Here is a 13,642-nt window from a genome sequence, read left to right as displayed (position 1 = left end):
GGGCCAAAACTAACAACATTTAACCATTGATCGTCAAGTAGGAAACTTAGAATCCTCTATTTCTCTCTCTGTTCTTTCCTCTCGTTGTGCGCCGCCACGTTCTCTCGCTGCATGCACGCTCGCTCACCTTGCCCTCAACTACGTGCCTGACTTTTCTTTTCTTTTCTTTTCTTTGATTTGGGCTCAAAAGGCCCAATTGTCCAAGCCCACACATGGGCTGGACCCAACAATTCTCTCCCTCCAGCTCATATGGTGGGTTGTATTAAGTCCGCTCTTCGCCTACATACTTCAAGCTTCTTCTTAGGTAAAGACTTTGTCAATATATATGATCCATTCTCATTCATATGCACATTTTCTAATTGTAATTCTTTCAACTCAAGTACATCACAAATCCAATGATATCTCACATCAATATGCTTAGATCTAGAATGGTATGTTGAATTATTGGAGAGGTGAATGACGCTCTGACTATCATAGTCAACAATATATCCTTCCTGTTTCAAGCTCAATTCTTGTAAAAAACTTTTTCATCCATAAAGTTTCTTTATAAGCTTTAGTAATTGGTATGTATTCTGCTTCTGTGGTTGATAGAGCAATATAATTCTGTAACTTAGACTGCCAAGAGACTGCTTCCCTTGCAAATGTCATCAAGAACCCCGAAATGGACTTCTTGGAATCAGTATCACCTACCATGTCTGCATCTGTGTATCATTCTAACACAGATTCATCACTGCCAAAACATAAACACAACCCTGGAAGTACCTCTTACATATCTTAATATCTATTTCACTACTATCCAATGTTCCTTTCCAAAATTAGAGAGAAATTGACTGATAACTCCAATTGCATGAGCTATATTTTGCCTAATACAAACTATAACATACATTAAACTGCCTACTGCAAATAAGTAAGGCACTCTAGACATTTCTTCTTTTTTTTTCTCACTTGTAGGATATTGTTGCGAACTAAGCTTGAAATAACCTACAAATGGAGAACAAACTACTTTGGCTTTACTTATGTTGAATTTTTCAATAACTTTTTTCAATGTAAGTCTCCTGAGATAGTCAAATCTTCCTTTTCTTCTTATCACAAAGAATCTTCATGCCAAGTATTTATTTCACTGATCCCAAGACTTTCATGGTAAAAAACTTACTTAGCTCTCTTTTAAGCTTTTCAATTTTACTAGTTTCATGGCCAACAATCAGTATACCATCAACATATAGCAGTAGAATAATAAAATTATTATCTAAAAATTTCTTTATAAACACTCAATGATGGTTTTATTATACCCTTGGCAGGAATCAAATTTTTTGTACCACTATCTAGATGCCTATTTGAGTCCATATAAGATATTCCTAAGCTTACACATCAGATTTTCTTTTTCCTTAACTTTGAAACCTTCTGGTTGCTCTATGTAAATTTCTTCTTCTAAGTCACCACGAAGAAATGATATTTTCACATCAAGTTGCTCAACTTCTAAATTCAAGCGGGTAGCCAAACCAAGAACAACTCTGATAGAGGATATTTTCATCACAAGAGAAAATATTTCTTTAAAGTTAATACATTTCTTTTGACTGAATCCTTTCACAACTAGTCGTGTCTTGTATCTTTGTTATGAGCTATAATTTTTGGTCTTAAATTTATAAACTCATTTATTCTTGAGATCTTTCTTCTCTTTAGGCAACTTTACCAAGTAATATGTGTGGTTCTCAAGCAAGGATCTCATTTCTTCTTGCATGGCTTTAACCCACTCATTCTTATGCTCATTTAGAATAGCTTCTTAGTAAGTTTCTGGCTCTCCCCTGTCAGTAAGCATAACATATTCATGTGAAGGATATCTGGTAGATGGTTGTCGCTCTCTAGTGGATCTTCTCAATAGAATCTCAACTGGTGGTGGAGGTACTTGTTCAGTTGGTTCAGCATCATCAATTGTAGGAGTATCATTACTTGCAGTCTCACCATAATCTTCTTGTTCATCTCCCCCATGATCATTATGAACTATAGGTGAAGGAATCGAATCCAAACTCCAAGGAATATAAACAGAGGTTTTTGGCTTCTCAATATTATCACCATCATCAAACAATTGACCTTCAAGAAATACAACATCTCTGTTTCTAATAATCTTCTTATTCACTGAATCTCATAATCTGTACCCAAACTCTTCATGACTATATCCCAAAAAATATATGCTTTTGCTTTATTATCAAGCTTGGACCTTTCATCTTTAGGAATATGAACAAATGCTTTACACCAAAAGACTCTCAAATGGTTATAAGATATATCTTTTTATTTCCATACTCTCTTTGGAACATCACCTTTCAGAAGAATTGATGGAGAAAGATTTATCAGGTCAATTGTAGTTCTCATAGCCTCCCCCCAAAATGACTTCGATAACTTGGCATGAGAAAGCATACACCTAATTATTTCTTCAATGGTTATGTTCATTTTTTTTACTACACCATTCTGCTGAGGAGTTTTAGGAACTGCTTTCTCAAGCCTGATACCATAGAATCTGTAATAATTCTCAAAAGGACCCCTGTACTCACCACCATTATTTGATCGAACACACTTTAGCTTTCTGCCAGTTTTTCTTTCAACACTAACATAAAACTCTTTGAAAACATCGAGTACCTGGTCTTTAGATTTCAAAGCAAAAGCCCACACTTTTCTAGAATGATCATCAATAAAATTAACAAAATAAAGAGCACCTCCAAGAGTTCTAATTTGCATAGTACAAACATCAGTATAAATCAAATCAATAACATCTGATTTTCTAGATGATGAATATGCATAAAATGTAACTTTATGTGTTTTTCCAACTAAGCAATGATCACAAGATTTAAGAGATGTACCTTGCAACTCAGGTAAGAACTACTTTCTAGCAAGAGTTTGAAGTCCATTCTCGCTGATATAACCAAGCCTCTTATACCAAAGATCTATACTTTCACCCTTATGAATTGCATTAATCTCTCCTTTGTATAACTTAGCTTCCATGATATAAAAAGAGTTAAGCTTCTTTCTTCTTGCTACAATTAGAGAACCTTTAATGAGTTTTCATTTACTTTCACGAAAATAATGTGTCATCAAGTTTGCCTGTAGATATTAAGTTAGCTTGTAGAAATCAAGTTAAGACGAATATCTGAAACATGTCTGACATCTTTGAGTATCAATTTGCTCCCAATACTGGTCTCCAAGTAAATATCTCCAATACACACAATCTTAGATGTACCACTGTTTTCCATTCTGATATTACCAAAATCACCAGTAGTGTAAGACCTGAAGAAATCACCATGAGAAGTAACATAAAATAAAGCACCAGAGTCAATTATCTAGTCCTAAACTACAAAACTAACACAACCGTCATCACAAATAATAATGATATCACCTTAAGTAGTAATTGTATTGGTCTCTTTCTTAGTTTTCTTCCTTTCATTCTATTCTTGCTTTCAAAACCTATACTCTTTCTTCATGTGACCTGCTTTATTACAGTGAAAACATTTAATATCTCTTCTAGACTTAGATCTTTCTCTATAACCATGTGGATTTCTACTATGACTTCTTTCACGTTTTTCTTATTTTTTAGTAACAAATGCCCCAGAAGAAGATTCACCATATTCTTTTCTTCTAACATCTTTATTTAGCAAACTGTCTTTAATCATATCTATAGTTAGAGTCCCCTCTAGCATAGAGTTACAAATTGTCACCACATACGTTTCCCAACTTTTTGGTAAAGAGCTAAGAAATAATAATTCTTGCATCTCATTATCTATATTCATTTTCATAGCAACCAGCTTATTTGCAAGACTCTGAAATAGGCTTATGTGCTTAACAATATTATCATCATCTTTATAATTCAAATTTACAAACCTTCCGAGGAGAGAAATTTTATTTCTCATTGTCTTTTTCATAAAGAGGTTTTCTAACCTTTGCCAAACAACATCAACTCTCATTTCATCAGAAATATGCTTATTTAAGTTTATATTCATCCATCTTCTAATATAGGCAACAGTTTTCTATATTGAACTTCTCATTCCTCATCGTCCATAGTAGAAGTTTATCTTTAACCTTGATATGCTTATATAAATCTTTACAATAAAATAAATCTTTCATCATACATCTACAAGTAGAATAATTTGATGAGTTCAATTTAATCATACCATTTGACTACTCCATTTCAATCACACAAGAAAAAACTAGCACCAAATAACCTGACTCTAATACCACTTGTTGGGAAAAACATATTAAAGCGAAATAATTATTTTCCCTCTTTGTGTATCAAAAAAAGGTTTCTCTTCAAAATATCAACTTAATATCAAATATCAACGAGAGCAACATAAACATTAGAGTAATAAATCAATCATAAGACCAAAATTTTAATGTGAAAAATTTAATGTGGGAAAAATCACAGGACCGTAGTCCACCTCAAACTTCCACTATCAATAGTAAGATAACAAGTTTATAATAGATCTTCGAGGATCATATCTTCGAGAATTTTAGGTCTCACAAAATAGGTATTATAGAAAAATATCTCAGAAAGGGTAAACTGTAGATTAACACGTTAGAATTATATAGAATTTACTGTAAGGATTCTCCTGGGCCAAAATTAAAAACGTCTCTAATCGTTTAATTCTTTAATCGCTCACCTTGCCCTCAACTGTATGCCTCATTTTTCTTTTCTTTTCTTTTTTTTGATTTGAGCTCTCTAAGCCACGTATGAGCTGGACCGAACATTTTCAGTAGTCAATACACCTGAAATTTCTTGTCAGTGTTAGCAATAGTCTTTGGGAGAGGTTGATAGGTGTAAAACAACTTTGACATGCAAGTCCACAAGCAGGTTGTATGATCCCCCAATGTTCCTCCAGAAGGAACAGATAATATCCCTAACCTCTTGGTATTTCAACCAATATGTCTCAAACGTAAGAATCTTTGTTTTAGGTTCATCATTCACAATATAAGAAACACCAATGAGAAGTGATGCATGATGTGAAACTGATCAAGCAAGATACAGAAGAGTAATTTTTGTCAAAAAAAAGAAAGAAAAGAAAACCCAGTTTTGATTACCGTGGGCTTTGCCCAATCTAGCCAACACCACCCTTGAAGTTCCAAATCGATTATTAAACCTAGATAGATGAGGCCATTGCTAAAAATGAAAATTTTGAATGTTGATGTCCGAGAAAGGTGGAAGGGTCTGCCTCCAAACTTGCAGGCAATATGATATTAGAGTCACCGCTCATCAGCATCTGAAAACAAGTTCCAAAGACTACGGTGAACCAGCGGAGAAGTGCTAGCATATCTTGTGTAGGGAGAAGAGGAAAGGGGGGCATACCTGGAGCCTCAACTAAGAGATCAAGGCTTTACGGGTTTTTATCCACAGCGACAGCGACAGCGACAGCTTTGAACGACGCGGCTTTTCAGGCCACGAGGATGCCACCAGATCTACCATTAGCGGGAACAAAAGTCTCCAAGCTTCCCAAGGAAACGACAACTAGTCTTCGTTCAGGTGTGTTTCTAGCACAGAGATGATACTCGAGCAGTATGTCTCAATGAGGCCCGGCAGGACGTGTGCGGCCCCTCCTTCTTGGTTGCACCCGTGCATTTCCAGGCAAGGCAGAGCATGAGGTTTAATGTGCTTGTGCAGCTTCACCTACATACAGATTGGAGAGTTTTCTTCTTCTTGCTCTGTGCAGAGCTGGGAAATCTCCTTCTGACTATTAACTAAACTTGGTGTTCGTATAACTATAACTCAAGTAAATCACCATTAACCATGATTGTTAATAGATAATTTCTATTTTTAAAATATATAAATATAAAATACATAAAAAGTGTTCTTAATATTCCTAAAAGGTGCGAATTTTTTGTTAGAGCTTCGAAGGCGATACCTATAGATGATAGCCAACGTTAGAAAGATATATATATACATATAAGTTTTTAGGTTTTTGTTTAAATTAAGATTGATAAATAATAAAAAAATTCATATATATATATTATCAAAGAAAAATAAATCGGAAAATCAATCAAAACGGGACATCATTTGAAAATTTTTAAGGAATAAAATTATGTTGTTAACTAATATTCATAAGTTCTTCCTAATAAATCGTCTAATTGGCATCGAGGATTATATCTCGCCGGTGGGCCTTTGTTTCTAGCAGTTGACTTTATCAACGCAAACTAGTGCATCATTAAACAGGTGGGCATCCATTCGGCCTTTCGAGGTCAACGCTGACGTTGACTACTTCAAATGTGGAGCCTCCGGGAAGACATCCCCCACCTGTCAAACGTTGACTTCTGCGGTGCTTGAATTAATATTGCATTGACGGACTGACAACTGTTGCCTCCAAAGCTTCACACCCACGTGTGACAACCAAATATAGGCACGTGCGTAAGTCGACATCGGTCCAATCTTTTATTGATCTCACCATTTCCATGGATCGAGTTTTTAGGGGTCTGAACCTACCCCGCTTGGACATTGAAATATCTGCTACCAAGAGATAATAATAGGAATCTCTGCAATCGAAATCTGGAGGGAAGGCAGACATGAAACGACCAAAGAACCCAGAAGATATTTACGGAAAAGAACTCACATAAAATAACGAGAAACAGTTCTGAACACTGCTTACTACTAGATAGATATTAAATCTTAAGAATTAAATTTGGCGAGGTTTCAATTTGCTTTTCCCCCCCCCCCCCCCCCCCCCCCTCTGAACGGTTCTCCCAGAGGGTAGAGGAGGTTTCACTCCTCCATTACTCCTCCATTATTAAACACTTTTCTTTACAAGACGGCGATCTAATAACAAAGGAAAGGTGGAAAGGCTACACTGTCCGACCAGCAATCCCTATCCTAGACCAAGTGGGAGTCATAAGAATTTACTCAATTGGGATATCAATCATAGTGGGCGATACACGGTAAAGCAAGGAAAAAGGAAAAAAAATATCCAAGACTAGTCATATTGGCATTAACCATAACTGCCTTTCTCTTCATTTGGCGTCGCCGGGTTCTTTTCCAAACACCTCCTCTATCAGGTTATTTGTTGATAAGAAATCATCTTTTTCTGCCCCACAGCTATAACTCATGTCCCATGCTTTTGGATCACAGTGGCCATCATAGAACCCATCATCTGTTAACCGACTTAAACTATCATTCTGGTATTCTTTGCAGAAATCATGATCCGCATTCAAACCATGTTGAAGGTCAAAGAAACCGAGAGGATCACAGGAATCAGACCCATTATGCTGGCCCTCAAAGGATGTGCATGAATCATCTTGAATGTCTTGCTCCTCTGTACAATTATACAGACTGCTTTCTGTGAACTGCATGTTAGAGATAAGGTTTGTCTGACTAGAAATGCACCCTTTCACAGCACCACAGGTCCCTTTTTCATTGTTCCTAGCGAGGGCATAAAAATCACAATTCTCTATGTCATCAGCTGTTTCAGATATTTCTTCCTCCTCGGTTTCATCTTCCTCACCAGCATCATCATCATCTTCATCTTCATCTTCATCTTCCAGAGGAGACTCCACTACAGAATCTTCATCTTCTCCCGTTGCAAATTCACCATGATGACTTTCTTGCCATTCATCATCATCACTGTCTACATGCAGGGGGTCCAACCTATTCTGTTTAGCTCTTTTCTGAAGCATGAAAACATTGAAGTAGTAACTTACTAGTTCTTTACTACTTCTAGTTGGAAACACCTGAGGCAGTTTATCCCAAAAGTTTTTGCCCAATGATGCAGGATTTGACAACACAATTTCATGGAATAACTGTTCCTCCTCTTCGGTCCATTTTTGAGCTACAACCTCACCCATATCGCCAAAACCCAACTCTATAAACTTGTCCTGACCTAACTGTTTCTTCAGCTTTTCTCTTGTTTCCATCACGTGCTGCCTCACACATCTTATTGAACCCTCATCTGGGCATCCGCAGTCCTTGCATTGCAAGACTAAAACATTTGAAGCCAATAAAGCAGATTCAGGTAATGGCATTGCGCATGTCCCGACCCATCTATCACTTTCAACTTCATCAACTACATGATTTGATGACGGTGGAGTTGTCTCGGAAGGCAATGTGGAAGCAAAATCCTCATAATCCCCAATATGGTTATTAGATCTCCACTCTGGAATATCAACCTGATGATTCACTCCAATAGCAACATGTTTCCTTTTGAAGTAATCAAAAACAGGTGAACAGATCTCTTCAACTTGATCAAATTCAACTGCTTGATGGATATTACCCATATAACTATGATGGGAAGGTTCTCGAGCAGTGTCCAAACCAGCTTCTCTGCTAGTACCCTGTGCAACACAATGGCGGGTAGTTGCCTGATTAATAGCATCCACAGCAACAGAGATTCTTGTATCTTTCAAGTCCTCAGCAGCAGCAGCAGCTAAAAACACATTTTTTCATAAAAAGGTCAGAATATTTTAATATCTTGCTTCAGAATCTTATATATTATCTGATTAAAGCAAGAATATAGTTCAATATTCAGATTACCTAAAGGTGGTTTCTCAAAGGCAGGGAAGCAGTTGTCTTCAAATGAACCCAATTGCTTTGAATGCTTCCTTGCATATAGGCAAGTTTCGTCATCACAAAACAACCTTTTGCCATTTTCTGACCAAATGACTTCACTGTTGTTGACCACCATCCATGAAAAGCTAGGATTGCCATTGAGATCACTATGAAGGTTGTCATAGGGAGGATCAGCAGTCACATTCTCAAAATCTTTGTGGCAGTTGGAGAAACCCTTCTGCTCTTCATCTTTACATCAGGGAAAGAACAAAAAAAAAAACATAAGGAGATCTAGGCTAATTACTCCCTGTAACTTGCATACTAAGTGTTCCCTTTAGTTACCAGAAGATTGTGATTTTGAAGGGATAGCCTCACATGCAGAATCTTCAGCAAATGGTGAAAGTTGATCATCATAAGCCAGATGTCTTTCATGTTCATAAGCAAATTGGTCAGACATGTGACCAGAAAATGGCTGTCCATTTTGGTTGAACACCATATTTAACCTACAAAAGTAACAAGCAAAGTAAGTCTAAAAGGTGCCAACAACTAAAACAACTTAGGAGAACAACAATTTCTATGAAAATAAAAAACAAATGTTAAATGCCCCCGAATGATAAAAACATGGAGAAACATTTTTATATATTCCAAAAGGAGGGTAAATTTGGACATTGACAAAGAACCTCATGAATAACTTGGAACATCTCACTCGATGACTGTTCCATACAAACTGAACCAGATAAAAAAGTGAAAAAAAAAACATACAAGCAAAACATACTGTAACAAGGTTCAATGACTAATTCTAATGTAGGAGAACAAAATCTTGTAGATCAAAAGAATGACCTGATTCTTATAATTAAGTCCATCAGCAGCAATTAAACAACAAAGACTTACCCAAAAACACATCTGGTCAAAGTCCAGTGTGTACCAGTCTAGTAATCAGAAGTAGGCATGAAACTCTGGCAAATTCGAAAAAAAAAAGACTATAGGGATGATAGTATATGTTATCAATAACTAAGAAACAAGCAATGATCTTTTTGACTATATAAATCCAACAAACAATCAATCATGTTTCCTACTTAAAGGTCTTAGTCAGCATCCAGACATAACCAAAAAATAACATCCAGAGGCATATTAAAGACTCCTGATCAATTCATCCAGATATCCACACTGTTCCACTTCTAGATTTATGACACTGTAATTCTCAACTTCTTAGTGATAATGTCTGCTTATACTGTGAATATATAAAACAAATGGTTCCTTATAGTATTACACATGGTTTCTTAAAATATTACATGCCTGACACTTTAAATTATCTTATTCATCAAGTTCTGAAAACTTATAAGGTGTCACATGTCAAGTCTCAGTAGCACAAGAAAATTCCAATTAATAACAAATTCATCATTCGGCATCAAATTTAAGCACGCCTTACTCTGTCAAAAGATCGCATGACACCAGCAAGTCCTTCGAGAGCACTACGATAGTTGGAGTTTTAGGTCTATGGCTATGGTTTTTGAAAAAGATCTCCTTGTCCTAAAAGTACCCATACTATACACCATCAAAATTTACCAATCTTTGCAACGATTAAATTTTCCTAAATTTCCCTCCATCATCCACCTGAACAACTTTGCAGTGTTGGATTACAGAAGAAAAAAATGCTCACATCTGTCATGAAGGCGAAATGTAGAAAAGAACATGCCAGCAATTTGTCTTTCACGGTCACCAATGCTCAAATAGCCAGAAAGAGAACTACCATCCAACCAAAGCTAAAGCAAGCAAATTAAGTGCATAGAGACAGTGAATTTACATTTACAAACAACAGGAAAAATGAAGCCATCAATGAGAAATAATGAAATATCAAGAACAAGCTTTTCATATTAAGAAAATACATCTTCAGCACCAAAATGCCCCAGGAAGAAACAATGAAGGAGCAACCCAAAGACCACAACAACAAATATCCTTATATAATAAATTATCCATAAATAGCCAAAATGTAATGAGCTTAACACAAAAAGACTCCTCCAATAAATAGCCAAAATGAAAAGCATTGGCAATCCAGTTCATATTTTATGTTTTCATTTTGCATTTGTGTGCTGCAGAATTTTTCCTGTGTAGACAATTAGATTTCTTTTCATTGGCAGCAATCATCCTGATAGAAGGCATGGGCATTCAGCATTATGCATTTACAGAAAGAAAGGTGATGGATTAAATACTGTATCAGCTTAATTATAGCCTATTTCACAAACAATGATAATGTATGTCCTGTACAAGTTCATTGGCACTACCATATGTTAATCATATACCACTACAATTTAACAACTGTCTTGTAAATGAAAAAATTGATTGCTGCATTGGTCATTTAATTCAATGTTCCCAACACTATGATCAAGCAAATCAGCATAGAGACTTCCATCCATAGGACAACACTTGATACCAACAAGGCCATTTTTGCTTGAAAAAACAAGGAGGCAATTGTAACACTATATACTCATTTGACCAGTCGAAACCCATATCGGAAAGGACATGCATCGATCACACCAATAAATTACAGATATCTCATATATTTTAAATCTTTTCGGCAGTACACATCGAACCATACTGTATTACCTGATAGATACCAGTACAAGAAGATTTTAGCAAGGATTCCAGTACCAGTATCTAAATCCATAGAAGTAATTGGATAACAATGGGCAAAAACCAGAGTTTTACATTCCAGTAAATTGTTCTCTCGTATAAGTAACCTAATAGCAAACAGAACAGGCAAACCTTCATTCAAATAATTCAAGTGTTTAGACATGTAATACTAGTGAAAGCCATTTCCAAATTGTCAACATTATGAAATGTGAAGACCAAGTTGCTGCATCTAATTTAACTATTCTTTCAATAACGTAAGTAACTTGTTTAGGACAAAAATGTAAATCTAATTTAGCTAAGAATGACATAAAACTAAACACAGGTTGCTGCATTTCGTGACTGCTATTTACCTTTAAGGAGTAATCCACCAAAAAGAACTAGTGTGCCCTGGGACATCAATCAACAAAATTTAGGTTGCTATATAACACAGATTTAAAGAAATTTGAGAAAAACAAGAAGAAAAATATATATTAACCTACCAACAAGCTGAAACTCCCAGAATTCAAAGTGATAAAAAAAAAAATGCAAATCCTAGGTCCTAATTTCTTCCGGAAATAAGACCTATCGATTGATTCGATAGATGGTCGTGATATGCCCCACCCCCGGAGAAACAGGCGGAATCGGGGAGATTCCGGCTTCACAAAAGATAACAATAGATTGAAAGAGGGGAACGCGGCAAAATGCAGACGAAGATTATGGAAGAAAAGATGTAGGAAACGGGTCTCAGCAACCTAGCGGATCCAGAACCCGAATCAAACCCTAACCCTAGATTCGATTTCGATCTACCTACCAACGAGCGAATCGGGATCAATCGAGCTACGGCGAAGGCAGCAGGCCGATCGAAGAACGTATTGATGAAACAAGATCCGGAGATGGGGATCGAAATCGAGGCACGGAAACCCTAACCCTAGAAGCCGTCATGCACTTCAAAGGAAGGCGAGTGGGGTACCAATCGGAAGCGGAGGACGAGGCCGGATCAGCACGGGATTGGGTTAAGAGATTTGACGGAGTAATCGGAGGGGAATCAGTGAATTTGGCGGCGAGGACCAAAAGAGGGCAAACTGCTCGCGTCCGTCACGTTTTTTTTGTTGTTATTATTATTATTTTCTATCGTGTGTGGGTGCGCGTCTATTAAGCGCGTCTTAAGACGATGGAGTTTACTAAACTACCCTCCTCGTATTTTGCGGGAGCACGGGAATGGCAATTAAAAGAGCTCATTAATTGATCGTTAAATAAAAGCTCTTTATTTTCGGGTATTGCGGCATATCGACGACACTAAGCTGCTTGCTTGCTTTTTGTCGGATTGGTAGAATTATTTATATACAGAGGGAGGTGGGATGCTTATAAATAGATTTATTATATCTATGCGGCCACGTAGGCGTAAACAGAGCTGCATGGACAAGAAAACACAGTAACAGCAGTTGAACGTCAAACTACTACTGTGATTCCCTGCCAGCTCAGTGATCACAATGAGTCAATCAACAAGCCATTAATCTGATATCACCTCTCATATAAAAGTTTTAATGGAGAAAAAAAATATCGCTAAAAAATATATAATTTAAAAATAACATATATTATTTATTATTTGTAAAATAAAAGTATTAATTATAAGGGCTAAAGAAACAAAAAAAAAAACGATTAAAAAAGACATCTATAAGAATGTATGTTGTTTTTGAATATTATCTTAATACTCTCGACAGGTTGAGTATTGTTATCAGTTTTTTTTTTTACTATTGGAATCTCTTACGAAGGTTTGAGACTTCTCACAACAGTTAGATAAAGTTTTGACGAGGGACTTTGATTGTTGGAAACTTCTCTGGCTTTTGTTGGAGGTCTTTGGGGGTTGAGAGATAATAATTCTTGAGCTTTTAAAATATTAAAATCAAGCTTTGTTTGAGTTTTATCTTCTTGAGTTTCTAGTCGAGTTACTAAATTTAAAATGTACGTGATTCTTAAAAATAATCAAGTGTAAAGATTTTTTCGTCAGCTTTGAAAATGAGAATGTTGTGAAGGATTGTTAATCTTGAAAGAAAAATTAGCAGTAAATGTTGGTGGCCATAGGTTAAAAAGATTGAACCCGTATAAAATTGATTTGTCTCTCAATCTTTACTTGTTCTATTGATCATGCTTATTTCTCGATTGAATTTTCTTTCAATACTTTTCCTTTCTTGATTGAAATTTTAGAGTTCTTAAATTGAGTCTTTTTTTTTTTTTTTCATTCGTGTGTGGGGTCATCGATAAATAATTGGGCTAGATTTTATAAACTAAACAGTAAAAGATCCAAAAGATTTTTTAGGCATGTTCCTACCACATGAAATTCTATATATGAATTACTTAAAAAATCATTTGAATATAAAGAATTATTATATATTTGTATTACAAATAATGTGTAACATATAATTTATATATTATCTATTATTTATTATCTTATTGTTTATAATTTTTATCTAGTAGTAGTGAGGAATTACGGTTAATAAGCCAATGACCTTCTCGAGGTGGATTAAG

General features: G+C 35.9%; 1 protein-coding gene across 4 annotated transcripts; it reads right to left on the bottom strand.

The window, feature by feature from the left end:
• Positions 1–6,752: 6,752 nt before the first annotated feature.
• Positions 6,753–12,235, bottom strand: LOC135615372 (uncharacterized). 4 transcript variants are annotated; one of them, XM_065113757.1, is made up of 5 exons: positions 11,617–12,235; positions 11,488–11,524; positions 8,849–9,009; positions 8,492–8,755; positions 6,753–8,384 (listed from the first exon to the last, which is right to left on the bottom strand). In XM_065113757.1, exons 3-5 carry the CDS (start codon positions 9,000–9,002, stop codon positions 6,976–6,978), a joined length of 1,827 nt encoding a protein of 608 aa, XP_064969829.1. In that variant the 5' UTR covers positions 9,003–9,009; positions 11,488–11,524; positions 11,617–12,235; the 3' UTR covers positions 6,753–6,975. The 4 variants fall into 4 exon arrangements, with proteins under 4 accessions (XP_064969829.1, XP_064969831.1, XP_064969828.1 ...); XM_065113759.1 differs by having other exon boundaries at positions 12,087–12,232; XM_065113756.1 differs by having other exon boundaries at positions 11,488–12,235.
• Positions 12,236–13,642: the final 1,407 nt, after the last annotated feature.

This window comes from Musa acuminata, chromosome BXJ2-6, assembly GCF_036884655.1.
Source record: "Musa acuminata AAA Group cultivar baxijiao chromosome BXJ2-6, Cavendish_Baxijiao_AAA, whole genome shotgun sequence".
In the NCBI taxonomy this organism is placed as follows: Eukaryota; Viridiplantae; Streptophyta; class Magnoliopsida; order Zingiberales; family Musaceae; genus Musa; species Musa acuminata.
The sequence above is the reverse complement of the archived record's forward strand: the minus strand, read 5'-3'. Positions and strand labels throughout refer to the sequence as shown.

Excerpts from the sequence above, each read along its gene's own strand:
- LOC135615372 (XM_065113756.1), bottom strand. The coding sequence starts at position 9,002 with ATGGTGTTCAACCAAAATGGACAGCCATTTTCTGGTCACATGTCTGAC. Across the intron at positions 8,756-8,848 it reads TTCAAAATCACAATCTTCTG|ATGAAGAGCAGAAGGGTTTC; the intron begins GTAACTAAAGGG and ends CCTGATGTAAAG. Across the intron at positions 8,385-8,491 it reads CTTTGAGAAACCACCTTTAG|CTGCTGCTGCTGCTGAGGAC; the intron begins GTAATCTGAATA and ends ATGTGTTTTTAG.